The sequence below is a fragment of the Pieris brassicae genome, chromosome 14, assembly GCF_905147105.1.
Source record: "Pieris brassicae chromosome 14, ilPieBrab1.1, whole genome shotgun sequence".
NCBI classification, from domain to species: domain Eukaryota; kingdom Metazoa; phylum Arthropoda; class Insecta; order Lepidoptera; family Pieridae; genus Pieris; species Pieris brassicae.
In genome coordinates this window covers 1492577-1518146 of record NC_059678.1, presented here as the reverse complement: position 1 = coordinate 1518146, position 25570 = coordinate 1492577, and the positions used below count along the sequence as shown (strand labels likewise).

At 36.1% G+C, this 25570-nt stretch overlaps 1 protein-coding gene across 5 annotated transcripts in view; it reads left to right on the top strand.

The window, feature by feature from the left end:
- The window catches only part of LOC123717966 (leucine-rich repeat serine/threonine-protein kinase 1), a 72218-nt gene extending 47590 nt beyond the window's left edge, over window positions 1–24628 (top strand). For 4 of the 5 annotated variants that reach the window (XM_045674255.1, XM_045674258.1, XM_045674259.1 and 1 more), the window contains 30 exons: window positions 938–1054; window positions 1458–1536; window positions 2831–2955; window positions 3676–3763; window positions 4639–4761; window positions 5101–5288; window positions 5669–5771; window positions 6352–6524; window positions 6604–6794; window positions 7245–7389; window positions 8181–8280; window positions 8865–9001; window positions 9372–9474; window positions 10019–10176; window positions 10688–10888; window positions 11765–11932; window positions 12158–12298; window positions 12939–13041; window positions 13281–13390; window positions 14114–14236; window positions 15275–15461; window positions 15549–15665; window positions 16713–16803; window positions 18077–18205; window positions 18523–18633; window positions 19131–19291; window positions 20099–20232; window positions 20853–20972; window positions 21389–21496; window positions 21795–24628. In XM_045674255.1, coding sequence (XP_045530211.1) covers window positions 938–1054; window positions 1458–1536; window positions 2831–2955; window positions 3676–3763; window positions 4639–4761; window positions 5101–5288; window positions 5669–5771; window positions 6352–6524; window positions 6604–6794; window positions 7245–7389; window positions 8181–8280; window positions 8865–9001; window positions 9372–9474; window positions 10019–10176; window positions 10688–10888; window positions 11765–11932; window positions 12158–12298; window positions 12939–13041; window positions 13281–13390; window positions 14114–14236; window positions 15275–15461; window positions 15549–15665; window positions 16713–16803; window positions 18077–18205; window positions 18523–18633; window positions 19131–19291; window positions 20099–20232; window positions 20853–20972; window positions 21389–21496; window positions 21795–21869 — 3909 coding nt within the window. In that variant the 3' untranslated portion in view covers window positions 21870–24628. The remainder of the gene's footprint in view (window positions 1–937; window positions 1055–1457; window positions 1537–2830; window positions 2956–3675; window positions 3764–4638; window positions 4762–5100; window positions 5289–5668; window positions 5772–6351; window positions 6525–6603; window positions 6795–7244; window positions 7390–8180; window positions 8281–8864; window positions 9002–9371; window positions 9475–10018; window positions 10177–10687; window positions 10889–11764; window positions 11933–12157; window positions 12299–12938; window positions 13042–13280; window positions 13391–14113; window positions 14237–15274; window positions 15462–15548; window positions 15666–16712; window positions 16804–18076; window positions 18206–18522; window positions 18634–19130; window positions 19292–20098; window positions 20233–20852; window positions 20973–21388; window positions 21497–21794) is intronic. The other variant, XM_045674256.1, reaches the window with a different exon arrangement.
- The last annotated feature ends 942 nt before the right edge of the window (window positions 24629–25570 follow it).

Below are 25570 nucleotides of genomic sequence, written 5' to 3'. Positions count from 1 at the left end.
ATACTTATATTCCTCATTTAGCGGCTGAAACCTACCTTGCGAGATTTGGTAAGGCAAGCAAAAGAAATGAGATTGAGCGTTGTACTAAATTCTCTATACTTCAAGAACTTGGTTATTAAGCAGAGTCTGTTAGTAGAATCAGGCATTTATCATTCTTCGGACACATATCGGCGTGGTGGTCCCATAGAACGCCTTGTCGTCCAAGGAAATGTGGAAGGTCAAACGTCAAGTCGATAAACGAACAAACTTAAAAATAACTCTACTATTCAATGAAATAATTACATCAAATATATATAGTTCTCGTGTCACGGTGTTTGTAATAAACTCCTCCGAAATGGCTTAAACGATTTTCGTGAAATTTTGTGTGCATATCGGTTAAGTCTGCGAATAGGACATCCTTTTTTTCACCCCCCCCCCATTTTTTTTTGTTTTTTTTTGATTCAACACACAAATATAGACAACCCTTAATTTTCACCCCTCTTCCATCAAACCCTATTTACTTGTTAATATTAAAACTTACGACTTGAACTCTGAGGTTGATTGCCAGTTCTTCTCTTCCGTTCTACCCTTGATTATAAATTAGGAGCATTTAATGAATATTTCTTACTGACGTTCATAAGTGTACATTGTGTTACCTATATGAATAAATGATTTTTGACTTTGACCTTGTTTAGAATTATTATACAAAAACCTAAAAAGTTTTCATTCCGGGAACTGAATATTCTTGGTACCTAAAAGGTAGGCTAAGTAAAATCTCATTAAGGAAAAACGAAGTTCGCGGTTGCAGCTAGTATACAATTAAATATATGTATTATATATTAAACTGTTGTTTTTTTAAGTATTCATTTACTATACGGAAACACAACAATGACATAACAAGAAGAAAACCAAAAAGTACAGAAACGTATAAATACCGATGTTTATTCAATATTTTCAGAGCAACCTACCAGAGAGCGAGAGCCCTTTAGCCCTCCAGCGTTTAATAAGAGGCAGTGTGATGGGTGCACCTGATGCTGATAAATTAGGGCTTCCTCGGGTTCTGGATACTATCGAAGTAAGACACCTAGAAGACATACAAAAACCTGATTCTAAAATTTGAAAATTTTCATGAGACATGTTTGATATATACTTTAGCCCAATAAACTATTTGGATATAGCCTCTTCACCTTGTGGCTTCAGCGTGGATACTTGAGGTCGTAGGTTTGGCATCCATGCGTATTGAACACGCTCGTACGTCAAACACCGTGAGGAACTAAAGGCAAATCATCGATGGCGTGTGTACGCTGAAGGCCGATCACCTGCTTGCCTATTAGACAAGTAATGGACACGAGACATACGATAAAACCTGTAGCCTATACCCAGAGGTGGGGCCACTGTTTTGTTTTTCAGTTCTCCAACTAACTCATACTCTTTAAACAATAAATGACGAAGGTCACCAAGAAATCACAATTTTGCAGGTATCCTGCAGTACCCGGCACAATATAAAACTTTTGGCGGACATTATATATTCCGTTGCGTTCAGCGTCAAACCACCGGGTAAGTTTTTCTTTTATAGAAAAGATCATGGGGCACGTCTGATGTTAAGTGATACTGCCCATGGACACTGTCAATGCCTGAGGGCTCACGAACTTAAAACGAATTTTTTTTTCAAAGTAATGTCTAAAAGGATTCAGATTCTTGTTAAACATTGTCTCCGAATGGAGGATATTTATAATCTCAGATAGGTGTCTTGCCTTAATGGGGCGTGGAGCAACCTGTGGGCGTTTGTTTCATTTATCAGTTTTTTTAATAACTATTCATATAGGTAAACAAGTACTTATGAACGTCAACAGAAAAGATGTTAAATTGATTCTAAACTTACGTTTACTACCAGATCGCAAGTCAAGGGCTTAGAGCGGACCAGCGACTCTCGGCCACTCTTTATTTATAAGTTTTGAGTCATACAAATTGTTTGATACAAAGGATTAGGTTCAATTAAATATTCGTCAAATTTATAAAAATATTTATTGATTAATTTACGTTTAACGAGAGTTCTGAATTTATTTAGTGATATTCTAATTTTGGTTGGTCGTACGCTTAAATTAGTTCTGTTTCTAGTATTTTACTAGTGAAAATTACCATTTGTTTTAAAATTGTTTATATTTTTGAAGTGAAACTTCTGTATTGGCGTTGGAAAAAATTTTACAGCCACATTTTTGGGTTACGCTCCATCTTTCTCATGTCCCTATCAGGGTTGATTCGAAGCCATTAATAACAAAAATATAATAACGATAACAATGATAGTAATAATTCTATTACAATTAATGAAATTCTGTTATAATCTTGGTAGTAATAAGGTAAAATTAAATAATTGTATTATTTGTATTCATGTCTCTGATAATAAAAGCCTTTTGTTAAACTTTATCTAATTTAACTTTATTTAACCAATTTCTGTAAAGTTGCATATAGTAGATCATTTCTCGAATAATAAGGTCATAAAGAAGTTTCAAGTTCAAGTATATATTGATACTATATTATATATATTGTATATTTAATTCCTTTAACTTTAGATATCCCTTCATGACCTTGGTAAATAAAGCATTTAATATATTTTGTCAACTAATTGTTTATCTGTTGACTAATAAAGTTTTTAGCACGAATAATATGTATAAATAGCTACCGCAATATAAAATAAAGAATGATTTTTCGTATGGAAAACATTAGCAGATTATTTGTAACTAAACTATTTATTTTAACTATTAGAATTTTTGTATTCTTCACAATATGTTAAGGAACTATCAAAAGCTGTCCTTTCGTAAACGACAGGTTAAGGTTGTTGGTTAAATTATAGGTAGCAAAGAACCGATGTTGGAACAGCGTGTGCCAGCTACATATTTGGCTTTAGAAGAATGTGTCAGTTCCTTAGCTGGTGAACTCAAGGAGCCGGTCCTAAGACATGAACAGTATCGACGTTTGGTAAGATCCCCTGTTAGAATTATTTGGTATAATAAATAACGCCGTTTAACTAGCGGCCTCAAAGATATTCAGCCTGTTTATTAAACAGCTAGGCAAATGACTTGGATCGATGACGTTTCATTATTTGCCTAGCCTGTTGACTGTTAATTTAAAGTTAGTTCAACACGAAGCTCTCCAAATTAACAATTGGCGTCAAGAAACTACAACTTTAATGTGGATTTAGCTATGACTGACTTACGCAATTTAATTTTTAAAGAAATATGTTTTATGCCAGATGATTCATCTTTTTTTATTTCGGCCTCAGGGTCAGTCTGTCGTACGAATGGCTTAAGCATTAGCCAGTTTATTATATGTAACAATCGCTACGGCTGAATATCTATGAGGCTGCTATTTAAACTAAAAGGCTAGGCTGTTAATTCAATGGCCTATTAAACTAGTTGGCTGCGATATTACTGAAATAGACAACCATCGAATTTTTTTATAGATACTGCATTTAGTAAATCCAAAAAGGCAGTCGACGTACACGTACGAAGCGGTAGTAAAAAAATCTCACTGGTTATTTAATGATGAGACAAGATGTTCAAATTTGGTCGAAAGAAGCAGGATGGCGAAAGATACTTGCACAGGCTAAGGCCCATAAGGGGCTGTGCTGATGATGACGAGACTATAGTATCTTAGAAACAATTCTTTACTGTACTCATTTTAGTCGTAAAATTTCAGGTTACGCAGTACATGCAACAGAAGAACCTCAAAATGTTCAGAGATGCCGCGGAATTGCACCAGGCGACGATGTTTCTACATGAAAATGGTAAATATCAGCATAACCTTCCATTCATGTGAACAAGAAATCATAACCAGATGTGAGTAGCAGAGCAGCAGGTTCGAATACAACCTTCAGCAAGATTAGAGACAACTGAGAAGAGAGACATACAAGTGTTATTGCACCGTTTTAACTGAACTAATAGTAAATCTCTGTGTACACTTTCATACTCCAGTGGGGATATTACCCAAAAATACAACGATATTTGGCTGCATCTTAGCAAGTCGCTCAAGAGCTCGCGCAAGTCCCTCTCGTGCTTCAGGGTCTTTCCTGCGGATCTGGGCCTGCCTCTTGACACTCCGAGACACTCCTTTCCTATTATCTCTAGATGCCAAGTCCAGCAGTCTGGTCGTTTCGATCTCTGTTAGGTTGAGATACCATCTTCTTAATCTCCTTTGTTCTTTCGCTCTAACCTCAATAATCCTTTTTAATTAGGCCAGGAATTTTCTAGAAGTGGTTTAGAAATTCTGTTTTTTTAAATGTATAATAATTATAAGCCTTTATTCCACATCTTTGACATACATTTGATTGATCTCTGTTAGCTACCTCTTTTTTAAATGTAATAGGAGGCAAACGGGCAGGAGGCTTACCCGATGTCAAGTGATACCGCCGCCCATGGACACTCACATTGCCAGAAAACTCACAATTGCGTTGCCGGCCTTAGAAGCCCAACTTAGTTCCGTTTCTCATTCCTTTTCGACATTGATATTCTTATAATTATGTATGTCACTTGTCAAAATCCTTGTTCTTAAAATTATTATTGCTTTTTTATAACTTCTGAGTTTCTTCCCTTCTGAAATCCCCTCATACACACCTTCCTATATACGTCTTCGTTAGCCACTAAGTACTTCTAATATCCACAGGTGTCCTGCTCCATTACGATGACGCGACTCTTAAGGAACTGTACTTCCTCCGTCCTCAGTGGCTCTGTGATATTTTGGCTCATGTCGTTACTGTTCGGGAGATCAATCCGTTCGCTAATAGTGGTAAGTGTTTTAATATGACTTGAATAGTATTTTTGTGAATTATTTGTTATACCCGCAAAACGGCACCGTTTGATTGATTTGAAAAGGATCAGGCAGCTGGCCTGGTTATGTGATACCGCCGCCCATGGACGCTCACAATGCCAGAAGGCAAGGCTCGGCCTTTCACGAATCGGTACCCTCTTTTCTGGAAGGACTTTTTTCCTAAGTCGAATGGGTTCGGAAATACTTCAGCTGGTTCCACATAGTGGTGGTGGTGGTCGGCAAAAACTGCCTTTAAAAAACGTTCAGTTGAGGACTAGTGAGAAGAATTATACAAATTAATGATACATAAATCTTTAGGTATAATGAAAGTGGAAGATTTAGCACACGTTTTCAAAGCCTCGCCAGCATTAGGAGGTGGTGAGGAAGCTCGTTCGTTGGGAATGTCCTTACTCAACAAGTTCGAGCTGGCTCTATGCTGGGACGGTAGAGCGTTGCTCGTCCCACCCTTGCTCCCCACCATTGAGCCAATGCAGCCGCAACCACAGGTTATCTATATATATATATTATTATCGTATATATAAAAATGAATTCCCTATTTCCCTTGGTCACGGCATCACGCGCGAACGGCCGAACCGATTTCGCCGCAGAAATCTTATATGTATCATGTCTACTTATAAGACTTTGTTTGAAAATTAATAATTATATCAAATTGTGTGTCAATATTTACACCCAAATACACTTTATGTTTAAACGTTTGCTGTTACGTATAGAATTTTCTTTATATATACAAAAAAAAGTTTTGTTGGAAACAGGCGTGGGAAAATTGTTCAGGCATAAAATGCAAATCGTGTGAAAGAAAATGGAAAGTCGTGACTGAATGAATGTTTTTATAGTTTTAGTAACCCAACATGAACATTATTTACAGTTGGCCCTAAAATCCCGTACGTGGCCTGGCACCCCTAGGAGAATGTTCTCCAACACATTGACGACCTGCGACGAAATACGCAATTCTGAAGCTCCTCTTACACGTATGTATTTTAACTAAATACCAACTTATAGTATATAGGTCAGCGTGTAAAAGACAGGTCAGCGTGTAAAAGACAGGTCAGCGTGTAATAGACAGGGAAGTATGTTATAGATAGATCAGCGTGAAAAGACAAGTCAGCTTGGAATTCACAGGTCAGCGTGTAATAGACAGTTCAGCGTGTAATAGACAGGTCAGCGTGTAATAGACAGGGCAGTATGTTATATACAGATCAGCGTGTAAAGGACAGGTCAGCGTGTAATAGACAAGTCAGCTTGGAATTCACAGGTCAGCGTGTAATCGACAGGTCAGCGTGTAAAAGACAGGTCAGCGTGTAAAAGACAGGTCAGCGTGTAATAGACAGGGCAGTATGTTATAGACAGATCAGCGTGTAATATACAAGTCAGCTTGGAATTCACAGGTCAGCGTTTCATAGACAGGTCAGCGTTTAAAAGAAAGAAATTATTTATTTAAATTATTACACTTTGTCTCCGTATAGTTGATAGTTAGCGCTGTGTATGTCAAAAGTTTGTATTGTATAAGGGAGTTATAATTACACTAAGCGTACACGTTTTTGTCGATAGAGGACTGCGGATGGGGCATCGTCCTATCGAGTAGGGATAGTGGCCGCTCGCTTCGTCGTATCCTTCTGATGTCGTACGTGCCTTGCGGCTTTTGGGCGCGGTTGTGTGCGCGGCTTTTGGCTGATGGTGCACTCGCTGCCACTGCGCCTGATCTGTACAAGATTCCACAAGAGGTATATCAATTATGGAACTTAATAAAAATTAAAAGTTATATATTTAAATATATACTAAAAGCATATTTTGTTTTATAAGATTGAACAAGACGAAAACCTGATGAAGGCACTCGAGCTCAACTGGTCCTGGAAGGTTTGGAAGACGGGAGTGAAGTTAGTCTGTGGACAGCTGACCTTGCTTTCTTTGAGGGAGATATCCCCTACGAAGGACCCTTTGCTGGGGAGCCTGGTGGATGATGTGGATACGGAGGAACTGTACCACCATATGAGGTAATCAATAATCCAACAAAATTTATAGGATGGAGGAGATTGCATGAGTTTTTTGACAATTTTCTTTACGTGACTCATACTTTAAAATGAAGAGAGCTTACATTGACCAATGAAGTACCACCTCTATGGTACAAAAATAGTGTCAAAATTATTTGAAATAGTCAAATATTGTGGAACACACTATAGAACTGCGGAATCGACCTCCAACTATGGCAACGCCCATCTATAATGGTTATCCATGGGCTCGTTTGCCCACCTATCATAAAAAATTGGGCAAAACTACAAACGGAAGCCAGCGCCAATTTCTAAAAATCATTAATAAAATCCTGAATTTTCTAGAAGATTTTAAGGATACCTTCTTAAACTTTCCTAGGTTCTTTCGTTGTTACTTATTTTCTTATAAAATATTAAGTAACACAGACTTGATTGCTTTCTGTATGAAATATACAGATTTCGAGTTCGTCAAGAAGGCGTATGGTGTGAACTGGATATGCAGACTTCTGCCTGCATTGAAATTCTACTTCCAGCACAAGCCTGCATTGCAAGACGGAAAGATGGCCTCCCGTTAACAGGATACCAGGTTAATATGCAAAATGTACCGTATTCAAACTCCTTTTTTTATCCTAGCAATATTTAAATAACCATTTTAAGTTAACCTAATTATTCTAATGAATTTTGTTTATATATGTCAGATAATGTAAAAAGAGAACACGATGTCATTTGTTTTATTAACATGGCAACACCACGCAATCGTAGTCATCTTACGTGTTGTAAATTTAAAGAAAACACTTTTTTACCGGATTGAAGCTATGTATTATTATAAACTTATAATTATTTTACATAAATTTAAAATTTTCCGACGTTTCGCGTGCTTTACAGCGTGCGTGGTCACGGTGACTGATGACAAAAGGTGTTGAATGTCAAAAAGTATCACAGCTGTAGCGAAAGTTGTGTTATCTGTATTTATTTCCCCGGAGTTGATAACGACTAAAAGATAAAAGGGTTTTTGCAGAAATGACTCACGGTGTGCTAAATTTTGCCGCATTGTTTGTAATAAATAATAAATTGTCTTGGGGTTTTAAGTTGGATTTATTATTGGATCTCAGGTGTTTGATAGTTTTAGGCCATCTTCTCGCCATCCATTTAAATTGGGGTGTTTTTTTTATTTCAATGGCTTCGCGTACCAATCTTGGGTAGAATCTTTTTTCTTTCGCAAGTACTTTCGGTTGGTCAAAGCGTATGTAATGAGTTCATAATAATACATTCAGTTCAGTTACATTCTGATTAGACTGCACTTTTTTTTAAAATCTGGATCCTTATTACATAGGGGTTATTCCAAAATCACTGAGATGAAGCTGGATGACTAGTAGTACCGTAATGTTTCAGAGCATAACCTTGGAACCCAACCCAGCGGTACTGGCAAGAGTTCTGGCGCTGGTCTCAGATCTTCTGGACTTGTTACTGGAAGATTGGTATCCATCTTTAGGTGAGGTTTTGCAGCTAAAACAATTGTTCAGTATTTCCATTAAGTTACTAATATGAGAAGAAGTTTTCCAAAGAAGGAAAACATAGGAATTCAATTTAGACTTCCTTTAAAAAAAGAGCGTGCTAATTCTTAACGCCGGCAACGCACTTGCGAGCTTTCTGGCAATGTAAGTGTCCGTTTGCTCGTGTGATACTAAAATATACTAAAAATTTAAAAAAAATGATACGACAATTATTACGTATTGTAATGTTTAAAAAAAAGTAAATTAGGATTTTATATCTGCAATATTTTTTTTAATTCTCTGGAGCTTCAACTATTTTCGTCGATTGGCAAATCGGTGGTAATGATTATATTCGTAACGTTCTATTAATAATATCGTCCAGGGCCGCTTAATATCTTGGAATCTGTTTCGTTGCGTTAATGTTTGTTCAGTATTAAAAAAATAAAATTAAACATTTCACGTACAAATGTTCCGGGTTTTGTGTCTGAAATATGTAGATTTTCAGTTGATGACAAAGCCCTTATGATATTTTTATAAGAGAAAAAATAAATTAATGGTTTGAAACCGATATTTGCCGCTCCAGGTACCCGCTTCGTGCACACCTCGGAAGGGCGTTGTCTCATAACACGAGTGGTCCCATGCCCCGGGTGTCTGCGCGATGCTGTCTCAAACAATCTCCCACAATTCCAGCCAGAACTTCACGATAATAACTTGACTCAGGTAATAAAAAACGTGCAAATATTCCGGTTACTATTAACCATTAAAATTCAAAGTAAAATGAAACAATTATGCTAGATATAGGGAAAAGGATGTGGCTGTGAATATTTTTGAATAAATTTCACATATCTTGACGATATTATTCATAAAATATTATTTTCTTAAATTAAATATATGTAACAAATAGTTATTTACCCAATAAATAAGTTACAATAGATTTTTGTCATTAAATCTATAACAGCGTGGGAGTATTCGGAACTAAACGAAAGCTAGATCCAGTTGGAATAGAAAACAATACAAATTGTATGGAATCTGCCAAAAATGTCTGGAATATTGACATTTTCAAAATAAATATTTCCCTCTGTTATTTCAGGCGTTAAAACGGCTAGAATTGGGGAATGAAACGCGAAGATTACGCCTCTCCGAGGAGTCGAGAACTTCGGATCGTGACAGTGGAGTCGGGAACGAGTCAATTAGTAAGTTTTTATTATAAATTCTAAATAAATAGTTATTTGTAAATCTTTATGAAACATTGGAAATGGTAAATTTATATTAACGTTAGTATTTGTTAGCATGGTAATAACGTGTTCCAGTACGTGAAAATTTTCTAATATGACAGCAATTCTACTGTACCGTGTGTTTTACTTCAAGTTTAATAACATTTTATAAAATCCTTTTTTTAATTCCTAAAAATACAGTGACTTTGGGGCTTCAAAACGCACATGGCTTATAAATTAACGCGACCATTTACTCCCATTTATGTATAAGGCGAAGTAAAAGAAGGAACGGATTGAACACAGGTACATCCTTAGGTGCCCAGTATTTTCAAGTGTTTAAACCCTAAGTGTAAAGTGATCTTTGAGTACAAAGCAGTTTAATATTGCTGCCCATGTACATTCCCGGTAAAGACATTGGACCTAACTTCAACTTCACGTCTCGTCTCTCACTCTAAAGATCAGATCTCAATCTAACGCTGCCAGGACTCACCTTTTTAGTTAGAATTATTTTGATGATTTTTAGCATCATCGCGCCTCGGTTCCGTTGAAGGAGTTCAACGTAGTTTCATAGTTGGGGAATGTTGGACCCTGGAAGAATGTATCCTAGCAGGATGCACTGGCAAAAGGCTGGCCTGTCAGCACCACGCTGACGTGGAACTGGCGGATGTCGCTCCTGATGTGGTGAGTTCAGAGAAATATGAAAATTGTGAATTCTTTTTTTTAAAACTACAATTGTTATAATTGTCACTATGTTTGATTAAGGTTTTTAATAATTTTCCTTATTATATAATTCATAAAGAAAAATATTTTTTAATTTAATATATATGATTATGCCATGATCAATACATCCTAAATAGGTAACTGATAGATTGGGCAGTTAGTGATATACTTAAGACAGTTAGTAATATACATGAAATAGTTTATAATATACAATAATAGTTAGACTTAGTAATGTACATAAGACAGTTGGCAATATAAATAAATATCAATTTCAAGTGAATGTAAGTGATATTATTGAAATTGTATTATTATGATTTGGGGTTAAAAAGCCAAAGAATCTTAATCTTATAATAATCTTATCTTAATCATATCGGGATGGTTCTTTTGGTTTGATTCAAATAAACTCAGGACTTACGTGAGTTTCATCAAAATAATTTTAAAAGTTTTTGAAATTAGGTTTTTTTGTATACAGCTTCTACTCGACGTGGAAGACTCAAAACGTGCTCGTTGGGAACATATAACACTTGGGGCTGTGGTGGGAAGAGGAGCGTTTGGGACGGTGGTTGCTGGGACATGGCGCCCACCTGGCAGCGAATCCCGCAGGGTCGCATTAAAAGCGCTACAACCGGTGCCAGCGCAGCCGCACTCTATACCCGCTCTTACGGCTTACAAGGTATTTGATGTAAATCCTTTGATAATAAACTATTTTGTTTGTTTCTAACAAATTGTGTTAACACTGCGAGAGAAAACGACGAATGATTAATTTGTTCTGTTCTAATCTGTTATTTGATTTATTTACATGTTATTCCTACTTCATGTATGTATGTGTGTGATCCTATTTCACCATGCCAAACATTGATTTGAGGGACCTTTGATTTTATACCATAATTATTGGTTATTGCCCGACGGATGAAAACCAGTTCTTCTACGATTCGAGTCCCCTGACTAGCGTCTAAATTTCTGGTTTTGTCTCGTATGCTCTGGAAGTGGCTTCCTACAAGTGGCCTCGTACAAGCCCTTAATAGCCTGCCCCATAGATTTGTGACAATCCTACCACCTTGAACCACTGATTCTACCTGTCTGTTACCTTAGGTCTCTTGGTCCAGACATCCCATCATATACTTATTTATGTATTCGCTATGATTCTTATATCTTCTTAACCTCTCATGTATTTAGTTATCCAGTGTAGCTTTACATACGTAGTGTATGTAAAATACTCCTGGCACTTATTACATAATAATTTAAATACGCATCTCTCAGTCCACTGGCTGGCAAGCTGTACATTGGTCCTTCGAGCCGGATTGATTTATAGATCTATGTTTACGAATAGAAGAACCTTAATTATGCGTGTGTTTGAGTAATGGTGTGTCTGTGAGTGGATATAAGCGTCCGATGTGTTAGTTAGTTTTTGCTACTCCAGAGATACCTTTTTTATTTCCTTCACTCTCTATCTATACATTTATAAAATACACGGAGAGATGGGGATGCATTCTGTCCAGCAGGGAGTAAAATGGATATATAGGTAGTTATCAAGATTTTTTACTTCCAGGCAGCAGTCTCACGTTGGGAACGGGAGCCATTAGCAGGCGCCTGTCGGGCCTACTGCGGTCTACGTCAAGAGTTGGGCATCCTCAGCAGACTTCGGCATCCTCACGTACTGCCACTGCTGGCAGCTTGTCCGGCTCCACTCGCCTTGTTGCTGGCTATTGCACCTCAGGTGTCAAATTGTGCAATTTAATCGACCTTATTTTAATATACCAACTAAAATTCAATTGATTTTAAATGCCATTGAAAATAACATAATAATTAAATTTTGATTGATGATCTTATCTCAAAATGTACTCAACCGATTTTGATGAAACTTGGACGTTGACTAACTTAAATATGTATATTGTTTTCTTATAATGTACGCGAATCGTTAAGAAAATTAAATGATTTCCAGGGTTCCTTAGAGAACACACTCCGTAGCTATCGTGGTTGTGGAGCTAGAGTGGGTGCCCGTGCTGCGCGTGCGCTGACTCTACAGCTTGCACGCGCTCTGGAGTACTTGCACACGCATCGCGTGCTTTACCGGGATTTAAAGGTATCAGTGTGATTACGTGACATTCCATTTAGGATTGAGTTTTATTGGGGCAGTTCCTGCAGCGCACCACAACTATGTGGAACCAGCTGCACACTGAAGTATTTCCGAACCAATTCGACTTCAACCTATCAACAAAATCAGCTTCTTATAAGAGATAATACTACAAAAATAATAATTGTGTCATAACATGGAAATGTAGAATTTTTCGATTCTTTTTTATCGCTCCCAATAGGTTAAACTAGGTCCATAGTTTATTTATTACTTTCGTTTTTAGCAGAAGCATAGACTACTTTATCTACATATTTTTTTATATTATATAGAACAGGAGAAATTGTAATAAAGGCGCACATTGTCGTCGCCGAGTACGCGTATACGTACACATCTGGTTTTTATAAAATTTACATTCAGAACACTTTATATTGAGTAGCAACCTTTAAGTCTAACTTAAATTTTCTTCTTAGATTGACATATTTGAGAGCAGTCAAGGCGACATTGTGACATGAACAGGAATTGGAATATGAACCACAGATCTTTGCAACAATATTTTTTGGTCGGGACTATCAAAGTGTTTACTTTCAGATAAATCTGTGAAACAGCCACGATTTTGTCGCAGGATTTAGATTTAAATGTACAATTTCAGTCGGAAAACGTGCTGGTATGGACATTCCCAGCTCCAGCTGAATCTCAAGTGGCTGAAAATAGCCCAGATCCCATCGATGTCCATGTCAAACTTGGAGATTATGGTAAGTTGTCTGTGGTTCTTGTATAATCTTCTATATATCCTCACTTTCACATTATATATATATGTATTCCATCATTGGCTATATGTTTATTGAAATTGTTTGTTGTTATATATAATTCACGTTAGCTGCTAGATTACGAAATAAATAACAAAATTATTATACTGTACTATGTGACATTGGGAAACATTTTCGCGTAATTTTTCTCGGGTTTTATGAGGGCTAAATAGAAAATATTTCAGGAATATCACGACTTGCTCCACCCTCTGGTACGAAGGGCTTTGGAGGCACTGAGGGTTTCATGGCTCCAGAGATCATGAGGTACAATGGAGAAGAAGAGTATACGGAAAAAGTAAGTTTAAATTTTTCGTGGAAATTCGAAATTTTGAAATAGGAATGAGTAAATATAAAAAAAACAAATGCTTTTCATAGATTTAAAAAAGAAGATGAAGTTATGTTTCTTAACAACACATATTTTCTTTCTCTCTCTCTTTCTTTCTTTGTCGTACACACGTAACAATTGTCGTACGCGTCCTTGAACCTTTGACCGAATTGAGTTCAAAGCCAAAGTAAACAAACAAGGATATTTCTTTTCTTGGTGTTTTTATTAATATATTTTATGGATTTTATATCTATACTAGGTGTATACTTGTTATCAATAATATAGGGACAAGAAACAAACTCGCAAAATGTGTTAGTGTGTTGATATTTACCAAAAAGGGAACAGAGCTCAGTTTGTAGAACGGGTTTTTAAATGAAACCACAAATGGACAATCATCACCAGAAGGCTCGCGTGTGCGTTGCCAGACTTTTAAGAATTACAACGCTTCTCTTAAGCGCCGCACAGCCGTTGGGCTCTTTTTCTCTCGAGCTGGAGTAATTTCTTCCTTTGACATTTTGGAAGCAGTCTTTATACTCTCTTTTTTTCTGTTAATCAACTGTTATAATACACTAACAATTATTAATTATATCATTATGAGAACTGTCTTACAGTTTTATCAAAATCGGCTTTGTACTTTCTGAGGTACATACCCGCTTACAATTGACACTTATGAATAATTTTTATATATTCAAGGTAGACTGTTTCTCGTTCGGAATGCTCCTATACGAGATCTTTACACTGCGTCAGCCATTTGAAGGCCACGAGGCAGTGAAGGAGGCTGTATTGGAAGGAGCACGACCGCCACTATCGCCAAGGGTGAGTCAACCATAATTATTGCTCGAATTTTGGTATACAGGGGAGGCCTTGTACCCTTGTAGGTCCTATTAGGGACTAATGCACAAGGTCGTTGTGACAATTTGCGCAGTGTTGTCGTGAGATACTCTAAAGTGTTACCCGCTCTGTCAAGAGGACTGACAAATAGAAGAGGAAAACATATAGAATTCTCTCTCAGAGGCCCATTAACCACTCATCATTAACCGCTTTCTCAGAAACTAAATTTTAAGAAAAAACACTTGAAGCTATGTATTATTATTAAAAACTTATAATTATTGACATAATTCTAAAATTTTTTCCGAAATATCGCGTGCTTTTCAGCGTGCGTGGTCACGGTGACTGAATACAAAAGGTGTTAAATGTCAAAAGTATCACAGCTGCAGAGAATGTTGTAATCGACTAAAAGATGTCGGTTTTTGCAAAAAATTACTCACGGTGTCCTCTAAATGTTTAAAAGCTATGTTAACAAAAGACAATACTAGAAACTAAATTTTCACAATCGATTCAAAACTTTATACATTCACTAACAATCTTCTGAACCTGTCCTATGCTCAAAAAGTATGTAGAATGTATTACGTCAAATCATTAATCTGTTAAATGGAAGAGACTAGATGCCCACGACACAGGGAATCCTAATGGGGACTAGTGCAGCTTCTCTTTTAACGATATCCTTTACCTGCCCGTCTTTAAAAGCGTGCAAATTTCTCGTTGAGAAACATCGCAAATTGTCTTGTTCTGAAGTTTTGAATTTATTATTATTATTCAAAACAGAGGAGCTACAACTCGAGATCTTCGACTTGGAGTCTGTCTGAGTTGTTGATTTTTGTGTCTAAAGTTTTTGAAGTGTTTTTTTACCGTATTAGTGATCGTTAATAGCGTACATATAAACAAACACGGACGTGATTCGAATTTGTCGTACGTGGAGTAGTGCACGCTCAAACCTAGGCCAACTATCACAGTTTTTTATTCGAATAGGTTTTTATAAAAAATGTGTTTAATATATAGGAAAAACATTTGCAGGATCTTCAATATCCATGCAGTATGCTGGAGACGATGCGTCGCTGTTGGAGTGGGGCACCAGAGATGAGGCCCTCGGCCGCTGCGTTGGTAGCAGTGGCTGCGGCCCCGGAGTTCCTCTCATTGAGGGATGCTGCTGTTATCAGGCAGCCTAGGGCCGCTGCGGCCACGCCCATGTGTAATATAACAGGTTAGAGGCTTTAATTGGCGATTCGATTTAAAAATTATTTCGTATTATGTGTAAAGTTTTCTAATTAAATAAATTTACAAATTACAGAGGAAAATACAGAGGGTTGGGAGGTGTGGTACGGTGGGGCGGAGCCAGAGAGAGCCCACGCGCTGATAACTTCGTCTACCACCTTTTTACACCACCACTCACTCACAGTACCCCCAGGTATTTTTTTATTAAGAGACTTTCTATGAAGTGCACCATTTTCTTTCAGTCGAATTGGGATTACGCCGTGGTGAAAAGAGACAGTCTGCTATGGTTAAGACAGTGCTATTAGATTATACGTTTAAAATACATCTAGTGTGCACGACCGGCGCAGGCGCCGGTTAGAGGATTTAAATTCCATCCATTTCAATTTATAACCTGTTAGATGTCTGTAGAGGAAGGTGTTACTGTTCCACCAAACTAAAGGGATAATCCTTCACCAGTCTAACTGGCGCAGATCGAAAAGTGGTATATATGTGGAAATACTTCCATAGCGCGCTTCAGGGTGTGTCGTCGTCGCAGTGATTTTAGGTATCGCTACAATTTTGCACTGACCGGTCGTCCAGAATTTTATAAAGGAACAATCCCGCTATAGGTTTGTGTTATAAACACTCCCTGGAATTGAGCCCCGGTGGGGGGGGGGGTCTTCCCTAGGAGATAATTCCAATTGCTTAAAGAAATATTATACTCCTCCCTCTAAAGCCAACCACCCACTAAAATAGCTGTCCATGGTCTGCGATGATTGTGGCGTCCTGTCCCTAATTTGTTGTCCTTAAAAAACTGCATTATGCATGCATTACATATAGTTTACAATGTTGTGTAATGAACTGGAATTCGCATTTTTAACGTCTACTTGACTTTTGACTTTGATTGTGATTGGTCGAACGGTACCGTGGTGTGTCTATGGAAGAATTCTCTCGTAATTTTATGTCTTTGATAATTTTTTTTATAAAAGACATAATCATCCTCCTGTTTCTGGCACTATCTGGCGTTTTGCAAAAGGTTGTTTTCGCGTATTACTTACGCACATAGAAAAGTTCAGTTAATTCAAACATTTTTTCTCTTCTTTTTTTTTGAGAAGACAATATATTGGCATTTCTGTTTATATTTTTAATAAAGCAATCTGTTCTTATTTATATTTAAAATAACTAATTCACGTTTATGTTTTAACATAACATTTTTTGACATAACATACTGTCATTAATATTTTGTTCGTTACGCTTTTAGACAAAACAGAACCGGTAATTGTAACTGCGATGTGTCGCGTCGGACACACAATGTGGCTGGCTGATTCTGTTGGGCGAGTTTCAGTTTATTCGTGAGTATTGCTTTCGTCAAAATTTTAGTTAATTACTTACAGAGTTATGTTCGGTGGCTGATGTTGTAGATAAGTTCTGATATATCTTAAATGAAACACTTTGTTTGAAGCTGCATGTCGACTGGTTTTAATTGTTTAAATGCTTATAACTAACATTAATTAGGGGTATTATTTATTTATTTATACATTGTTACCATAATATACATAATTATACAAACAAAGCCACAAAAAGTAACTAGGTTACATTTATTTATTTATTTACAGCCTATGGCGAAATTATAACTAAAAATAACATACAACTAAGATTAAGCTATTCACAAAATTGGCAGTAAACCTCCTGCTATCTTCGAATCTTTTCTTTTTTAAATCACAGTATATTATAAGTTATACATAAGCTATTAGGTAACAGGTGGCCTTATCGCTAACAAGCGATTTCTTCCAGACAACCCTAATATGGGATAATAAAACAAACTCAAAATAACATGCAACTATAACTAAAATTAAATTAAATAAGATCCAAAGAAAAAATATATGTATAAACAGACATGTAAAAGCTCTGCCAAAGTTAATTGAATCACAATTAATATATAGTATATATAGTAGTGGTAGTATATAGTATATATATATATATATAAGTAGTAGTTAATTACGAGGCAGAAGAAAAATGTCAAAAAGAAGATTTTTAAATAAATTTAGAGACTGAGCTCATCTGATATCAAAAGAAAGAAAGAAAGACATCAGTTTTATGAGTAGGAGATTCAAGAATAAGATTATCTAAGGAACGCAAATCAAAACTACCACCAGAGAGGGACATAAAATTTTGCTTTAAGGAACTAGGACCTTTAAGACTTTCAGCTTTCTTCGGAACTCCGAAATACGATCAAATTTTCGAAGTCCAATTCTAATTATTAATTATAATAACTTAATTAATGTTAGGTTACATAATACAGTTTCATCGTTTGCATTGAATGCCATAACATAATTGTTTATTAATCAATAATTGTGCCAATTGAACATGTTTTAATATGGTTGTGTTTAACCGAAAAAAAAAATTAACCTGTATGTCATGATGATCTTAGTTGATTATCACATTTAAATATTTACTATCTAGGTCTATCCTACAACGTGTCAACAAATTTCTCGTAAACAAAGTCATTGAAATCCAATTTAGAAAAACAAGTTTCATCAAAATCGGTTCAATAGTTTTCGAGATATGGTATGCTTTCGTTGATATGTTGACGGTATATCATCTAATCTCTTATCTGTCCCACAGTATATCCGACTGTGTCTTGCAATGGAGTGTCAAAGTGTGCGAAACTGTGGGTGGCGGTGGGTCTAGTGTGTCGGCGTTATACTCACTGGAATCACTACATCGCGTTGCGCTTGCGCTGTCTTGCGGAAGGTAACTAAGTTCTACTATCTCTTTCAGAAAATATCCTGGTGGCTAGATACGTTCAATTACCGGCTGTGCACCAATGGACTGTCTTTCTATGTGCGCATTTAACATTAGCTTGTACAAAGGAAGACATCTGTCATCATCCGGCTTGCCTTAGACCCAAACAGTCCACGGCATGAGTCAGACACAAAAGGCTGATCACCTTGCCTATTTGATTGACTAATGATCATAAACGAGAATGGATGGTGAATGTCATGAAAGTGGATGAATAGATTTGTCAGAAGATCCGTGATATAAATAAACAAATTGTCCAAACTTTCCAGACTATTTATGGTGTCATGCGAGCGACCTCAAGCCGAAAGCACGTTCGTCCTCACAGAGTTGGGTACGGCCACTGAACTCAACTGTCTGACCGCTGTTTATGCTGATAATGGGTATTAAATATTTTCTTCTCAGTCTTTCTTTCAGTCGGTGCTTCCTGCGTCGTGGTCAGCAAGGAAACTCCTGGATTATCTGTTTCTACTTTTTCCAGTGCCTCTCTTATAACAGTGCACCATTTGAAGGACGATGAGTCTTTTGCTTGATCGATCCATCCATGATTGGTGAACGGCCATGTTCAGTGTTTCCAACACAGAAAACAGTTCCATTAGAAAACGTACTTAGAAGCGTACGTACGCGTAGTACGTAATTTATAGCAGAAATCTTCGATAAAAGCCTTATCTTATCATCAAACAGTTAAAACCAGCGAGGAACTGTCAACTGTATATGACATACTCGTTGTCCAGATTTCTGGAACAGTCTTTAGCCGCAATCCAATCTCATATAACGGGTGATGCGGCATATTGCAGAGCCTCTTCTGGAGATGCCTATTTAGCCGTCGCTGAATGAACTCTTGGAAGGTGTTATAGAAAAAATTCTCTTTGGTTTCCAGGGTTGAGGTTTGGGCAGGTGGTGACGGAATCTACACCTACACAGTGAACTCTGAGGGCGTGAGTGCGGCTGAGTTTATCGCAGCTCCCGCCCGCCCTACACGAGTAGCCCGTCTTGCTGCCTCACACCATGTATCAACTGTACTTGCAAACTGCAAAAATGGTAATATACTTACTGCTTATTTAATATAGTTATTTATTTTTTTATTAGAATTTAATTACAATTGAAATAAATACTTATTGTTCATGAAAAAGTAGCACATGCAAAATTTTGACAAGACAAGAGTTTCTACACAAATCTTACAAGGTGTTAGATGTCTATGATTGCGTGGTGTTGCCATTCTAATAAATGAACAATACAAATTTCACTTGATTTATGTTATTCTGAGTTATTATCGCTTATTGCTAGGGGGGGGGGAGGAATCATGGTTTCGCAACCTTAGGGAGTGGATTTTGGGTGTAGTTCCCATGAGAAGTTCCAGAATGTGAGTGCGTGCTCGTGAAATAGGAGCATGCCACCAGCTGAGGACCAATCTTAGTTTTTAATTTATTATTATTAATAACTTATGATGTGAAACATGGTGTAATAGTTGCATCTCCTTACAAACGTTGTGTAAAACAAAAAACTTGGCGAAAAAGAGTGGCGGAGAGTTTATTGTCAGTTCTTCTCTTCTGTTCTACACCTTCGATTTGAGAGCTGGCAGTAAATGTAAAATTAGAAGCAATTAATATGTATATCTTTTGACGTTCATAAGTGTACATTTTGTTACCTAAATTAATAAATGATTGAATTTTGATTGGACGGATATTTCGACTCCTAAGAGTTGCTTTAAGAGATTGACGGCCATACTCTGGTAATAAGATATTGCACGCCTTAATGTCGAAAATACTTTATATTTATATAAAAGGTTTTTGGTTAAAGGTTGCCACTTCATAAAGCGTTCTTAATGCAACTTTTATTTATAACTAGATGTGTACGTATACGCGTACTCGGCGACGTCCAGGGAACAAAGTGCGCGCCTGGACTGTAGCAAACTCGCGCCCAGTTCGGAAAGTTTGCAATCTATCGCCAGTGACGACCCCCTCACCGAAGACAGATGTCGGGTGAGTTGGACTATTATTAAAAACATAGATATAAATATAATATAATTAAATATAAACTTATTGTATTGTATTGTAACTTATATATATATATGCCACAAAGCTCGTCAATTAACTCATTTGTCAAATTATCCCAATTATTACTTATTAGTAGCTGTGTGTGGCATTTTTTATATTGACCGTTCATATATTCGGTTCAAACCTAGTTTATGTTAACTAAAGTAAAGTATATATGGGGGATATTTACGTAGGAGGCAAAAAGGGCCCCTTAGAAATAGGTGTATAGAATATATAGTGTTAGACGGAAGCGAATGGAGAAAGAAACTTATGTATACAGAGTTCTGAGAATATATTTAATATATAGCCCGTGAATTTCCAATATTTACAGTTGTATATCTGTAAATACTGAAAATATTGGAAATTAACGATATCCGACCCGAAGGACCAAAACGGTTTCTGGCTCAGGAGGTGCTTTAAATAAAAGAGAGTATAATGACAACTTACTCGTAGTTACAATGGATCTTTTTACGATTTATTTAATCACCGCACTTAACTAAGAAAAATATAATAATAAAAATACAGGAATACAGTATTTCCATTGTAAAGTATATTTTTCCTTCAAGATAACATCTCTGTGCGTTTGCGGCACTGAGGCGTACGTGGGTACCCTTTGGGGCTGCGTCATTGTTGCTGATGCAGCTACTCTAAGGCCGCTTGCTGTCTGCAGACCTCATGAAGGAGAGGTATGGACTTAAAATGTTTTGATGTTGGGTGTCAATGTTTGGTTTTTCCTTCAAAATCCAGATACACTTAAATCGAGGTGTATTCTTTTAAAACAGTTCAAATCGATAAAATATATTTGTTTATTATTGAATTGTATCTTTAAAAAAATGTGGTATTTTTATTAAAAGTCAATACAATCATTCTAAATCCTTTTCTATAAGGAGACGATTAAATAACACTTTATCTCTGAAATTTGTATGATTGAACCAAATCCAATCAAAAACTGGACCAGTTAAATTATACCATTATCGTCAAAATATTTTAAAAAATAAAGATCAAGCTATCAAAGACGTGTTGATATTTAGAATTGTTATCTTTAAAATATCATTTGGTTTAATTATTTATTGTAAAAATTAAAAAACAAAATAATTTTTAGGTTCGAGCAATATTGCCACTTTATCCCCATGGCAGCATCAACTACCCGATGCTGGCAACACTGGGGGATGGATACCGACCCCTTCTCAATAGATATGCCCCGTCACAGGTAAAAAATTTAGTTCTTTATTTATCTTTGAGATTCCAACGAATTGAAAATTCATATTTTTTTAAATTGTAGATAAAAGTATTAGTATACATCTACCCAATATTTTTATATTGGGTAGATGTTAAGTGATACCGCTCATGTACACTCAATATCAAAAAGGCGCTAGTGCGTTGCTCGCCTTTGATTAAACTGACTTATATTTTATTAATCAACGAAAATATTTATAGTCCATGTATATTGTTGTGAAATGGATTATTTTTTAATATTTTTTTACATTGTAACTAACGTCTTTTTTCAGTCTGGCAACAACCCAACTGCGTTGACTGGTTTCTATTGTCTATTATGGAGAACGCAGCATTGGCTACCTGATTAAAATCGTTAGTTTAAAGATATATTTACAAAGTACCAGTCTTTCTAGGAAAGCATGGCTACCACGTAACTTTAAAGCGATTCCAACTATGACAATATTTATTAGAAAGTTTTGTTTTTAGTTCTTCTTGTCTTTTGAACTGGTCAACAAAGTTTTCACTATTTTTATTGATTTTCCAATTATAATTACATCAATCTCTGAGTATCTTAAGAGTGTGTGTATGTGAGTGTTCACAGAGAAGTATTGTGTGGGTCTTAGTGTCCGGAAGCTATATCCAGAATGCTCTCTTCTCTCTGTAAAATAATGTGTCCTAGTCCAGACGAAGACTAGCCACTCACCACCAATGATGACGTGTCCCACTCCAAGCACTGGATCCATTAATAATAGTAAAGATAATGCTGTCTATAGTAAGTGCGCACGCGACATCGGTTAATTTAATCGCCATTACGCCGGCTCAACAGCTACCATTTCCGGTTCGTGTGTCAAAGTCAAAATTGACAATTGTCATCCTTCTTTGAAGAACTTCATTTTTTATCAAACTGGGTTTTATTTTATTGAAAAACGCTTAAAACATCAAATGCATCAATATTCAGTAATCCCTCCTATAACACGGTAGATTGGGTTCGCGTTATAACAAACTCATGGTAGGAGTTTACTCGCTTAACGCGCTTGTATAAACGTGAATCATTTGTCTTTAACTTTTAAGGGGATTTAAATCGAAACAACCCATGTTATGAACGAATAAGTTCGTACAATATAAATGTCACAGTACAGAAATAACGTATGCAAACCCCGTGTTATACACACGTTATGCAAGTGCGTTATGAGGGTGATTACTGTATAATTTTAGGACGTTATTCCGTTATCGCGTTTTAAACAAACACAACGCCATCTGTTGGTTAATAAATAAACTAAATGTTGAATTTAGTTAGTGGGTTTAAAGGGAAGAAGACAAATTCCTAGATTAAGTTGTACAAATGTAGTGCGTTTTTTTTAAATTTATCGTTACAAATGTGGCCATAAACAAATTCCACAGATAAGTATTTTTATCTTCAACCACTATTACTAGATGGCGCTACGTACTAATTTTCTATAAGAAATATTAAGATTATTGCAGCTTATAAACTGCAATCACAATAGTACAGTAATGTCAATAGTAACAGCAACATGCCAATAGCTTGGCAGCCATGGCGTTTTCATATTTCCAACTACTATAAGAAAATTGGCATAAATAACTCAATTTTGAAATCGCTATTGTAAGTTACGTGGTAGACTTACCGCTTGCAATTGCTAAATATCTCATAGTATAGATAGATTCAAATAGAACATATTCATTTCATGTACGATGCACGGTTTCTATATTCATAATCGATTAGTAATTATTACGAGACGTAATTTTGCGCTTTAAGACAACAGTTTAATAAAATATTAAATATCTAGTCCTATACCAATAACACTTAGTTCCAAAAACGCGCAGATCTTACACACACGACATCATGATTGATTAGTTGTTTTATATCTAAGTACTAAATAGTAATGTATTCGTCCATATACACTAGTATCTTACTCAGAGTGGTTAATTATGTCTAATGATAGATGTGTTTTAATTAAAGCCAGAACAATATGATTATGGCAACACTGATAGGAAATTTTAAGCGTCGTTTCCTTCAGCCTTACAGACAATTCGTTATATTGTAAATTACATTTAATATATTAGTAATTTTATCACTTGAAACTCGAAAATATCTGTTCAGTTACCAGCCTCTCAGTCTGCTATAGATTCCACTCCGGAAAATGCAATGGAATTACACAACCTGATTCCGTCATTCATCTGGAAGCACGCTGGAGTTTCACTTCTTCGTCGTCGACATCCTCAGTGCCAGTTTGAAACGTTTCTTGTAAAAACAGCAAAGGAACTCCTTGCCTCCTTTCATGGGGTTCATTTAAGCAGCGGTTGAATAGGCATCTTCTGGACAGGCCCTCCATTAGGTCACATCACACTTAACATCTGGTCAAACGTCTGTCAAGTTTTTTTATAATTAAAAAATTCACGCAATAAAATTGACACCACACTTTGACAGATGACATTGACAGTTGACAATGACATATTAAAGATTGTTGCCATTTAAAGAAATTATTTTCCATGATATAGATATTTTATATATAGTTCTGGCTTTGCATAAATAATTTCAGCTTCATACCTGTACTCATAATAATGTTCCGTAAACTTAATTTAACGTTTAATTAACGACTGTGTACGTAATACTGTAAGATATAACATAGTGTTGTTCTTAGTGTTCGTAGCGGTAGAACGCTTCAGGATTATTTTAATGAGTGAATTTTATTTATAATTATTATTTTAGTAAGATTGTGTTGTGAGAATATATTTTTAATTGCAGAGTCTGTGCGTGAAATGAAACGTAGAAGTGTTACGTCATTATTGTTTGACAGTAGTCTTGACACATTCGAAATTGTGAATTTTTGAAAACGCGTTCTTCCGTCTTTCCGCACAGATTAAAGAATTTGACTTGACGCAATGTCCAATGTCCTAAGATAGGGCAAAAAATAAATATACGATCGCGGGCGAAACCGCGCGGCACAGCTAGTAATGTACTAATAAAACTGTGATTTCCGTATAATTTTTTTGGAATGCCAAAGACATAAACGTACTATAAGCAGTGAATAGCTAATTAATGGTTTAACCTTATTTTGTAAGTCACAATTTAAGCCTATAGTATGTTTATATTAATAAAGAGATATACAATTAATTTAGTCATTTTTATTACCTCATAACCTATATTTATTATAACCTCAAACAACAGATAGAATATCTGCCCCAAATGAGGCCTAAGCATAAGTCATAATCAGCCTTCTGTGTCCGAGAAACAGTTGGTTCTCGAAGCAGTGTATAAGCGTGTAGAGGGAGGAACCACTGACTTCACCTACCATGGTCACCATTTTCAAACCAAGAAATCATTTTTCTGACACTGATTAACATACGAAACATTGTTCTATAGAGTCAAAATCTGTAATAACGACATCGAAGACATTGTATTCGTTTTTACAACAAACTCCCAAGCAAAATTATCACAAATAAAGTCAAAGCTCTCGTTAAACGTAAATTAATCAATATATAAATTTGACGAATACTTAAATAAATGATTCTAATCCTTTGTATCAAACAATTTGAATGACTCAAAACTTAGCGATCAAAAAGAGTGGCGGAAAGTTTCTTGCCAGTTTTTCTTGCTCTACGCACTTGACTTGCGAAGCGGTAGTAAATGTAAATTTAGAATCTTTTTAACATATTTTCTGTTGAAGTTCAAAAATGTGTTTATTTACCTAAATGAATAAAGTTATTTTAAGTTTGAGTTTGAGGGGCTACTCATATTTGGTCGTAAAAACCTATTAACGACGCTATTAAGTACCCTAATACAATAGAATTCAGCCGGGATCTTTGATTTTGGTCATATACTATATAACTGGTATGTTGGTCTAAACGATGACGTAAACGGGTTTAACTGAAATATAATAATTCTGATAATTGTTGATCAGTTGATAATACCAATAAAACAAACTTGTACAATTGTATTCACAGCCATCAGAAATTAAAGACCGGCCTAAAATGGGTGTCCATGGGATGACGTTCTTTTGGGTGTCCAGTAGGCTCGTCCCTATCTTTAAAAAAAATAGCTTAGTCCCAA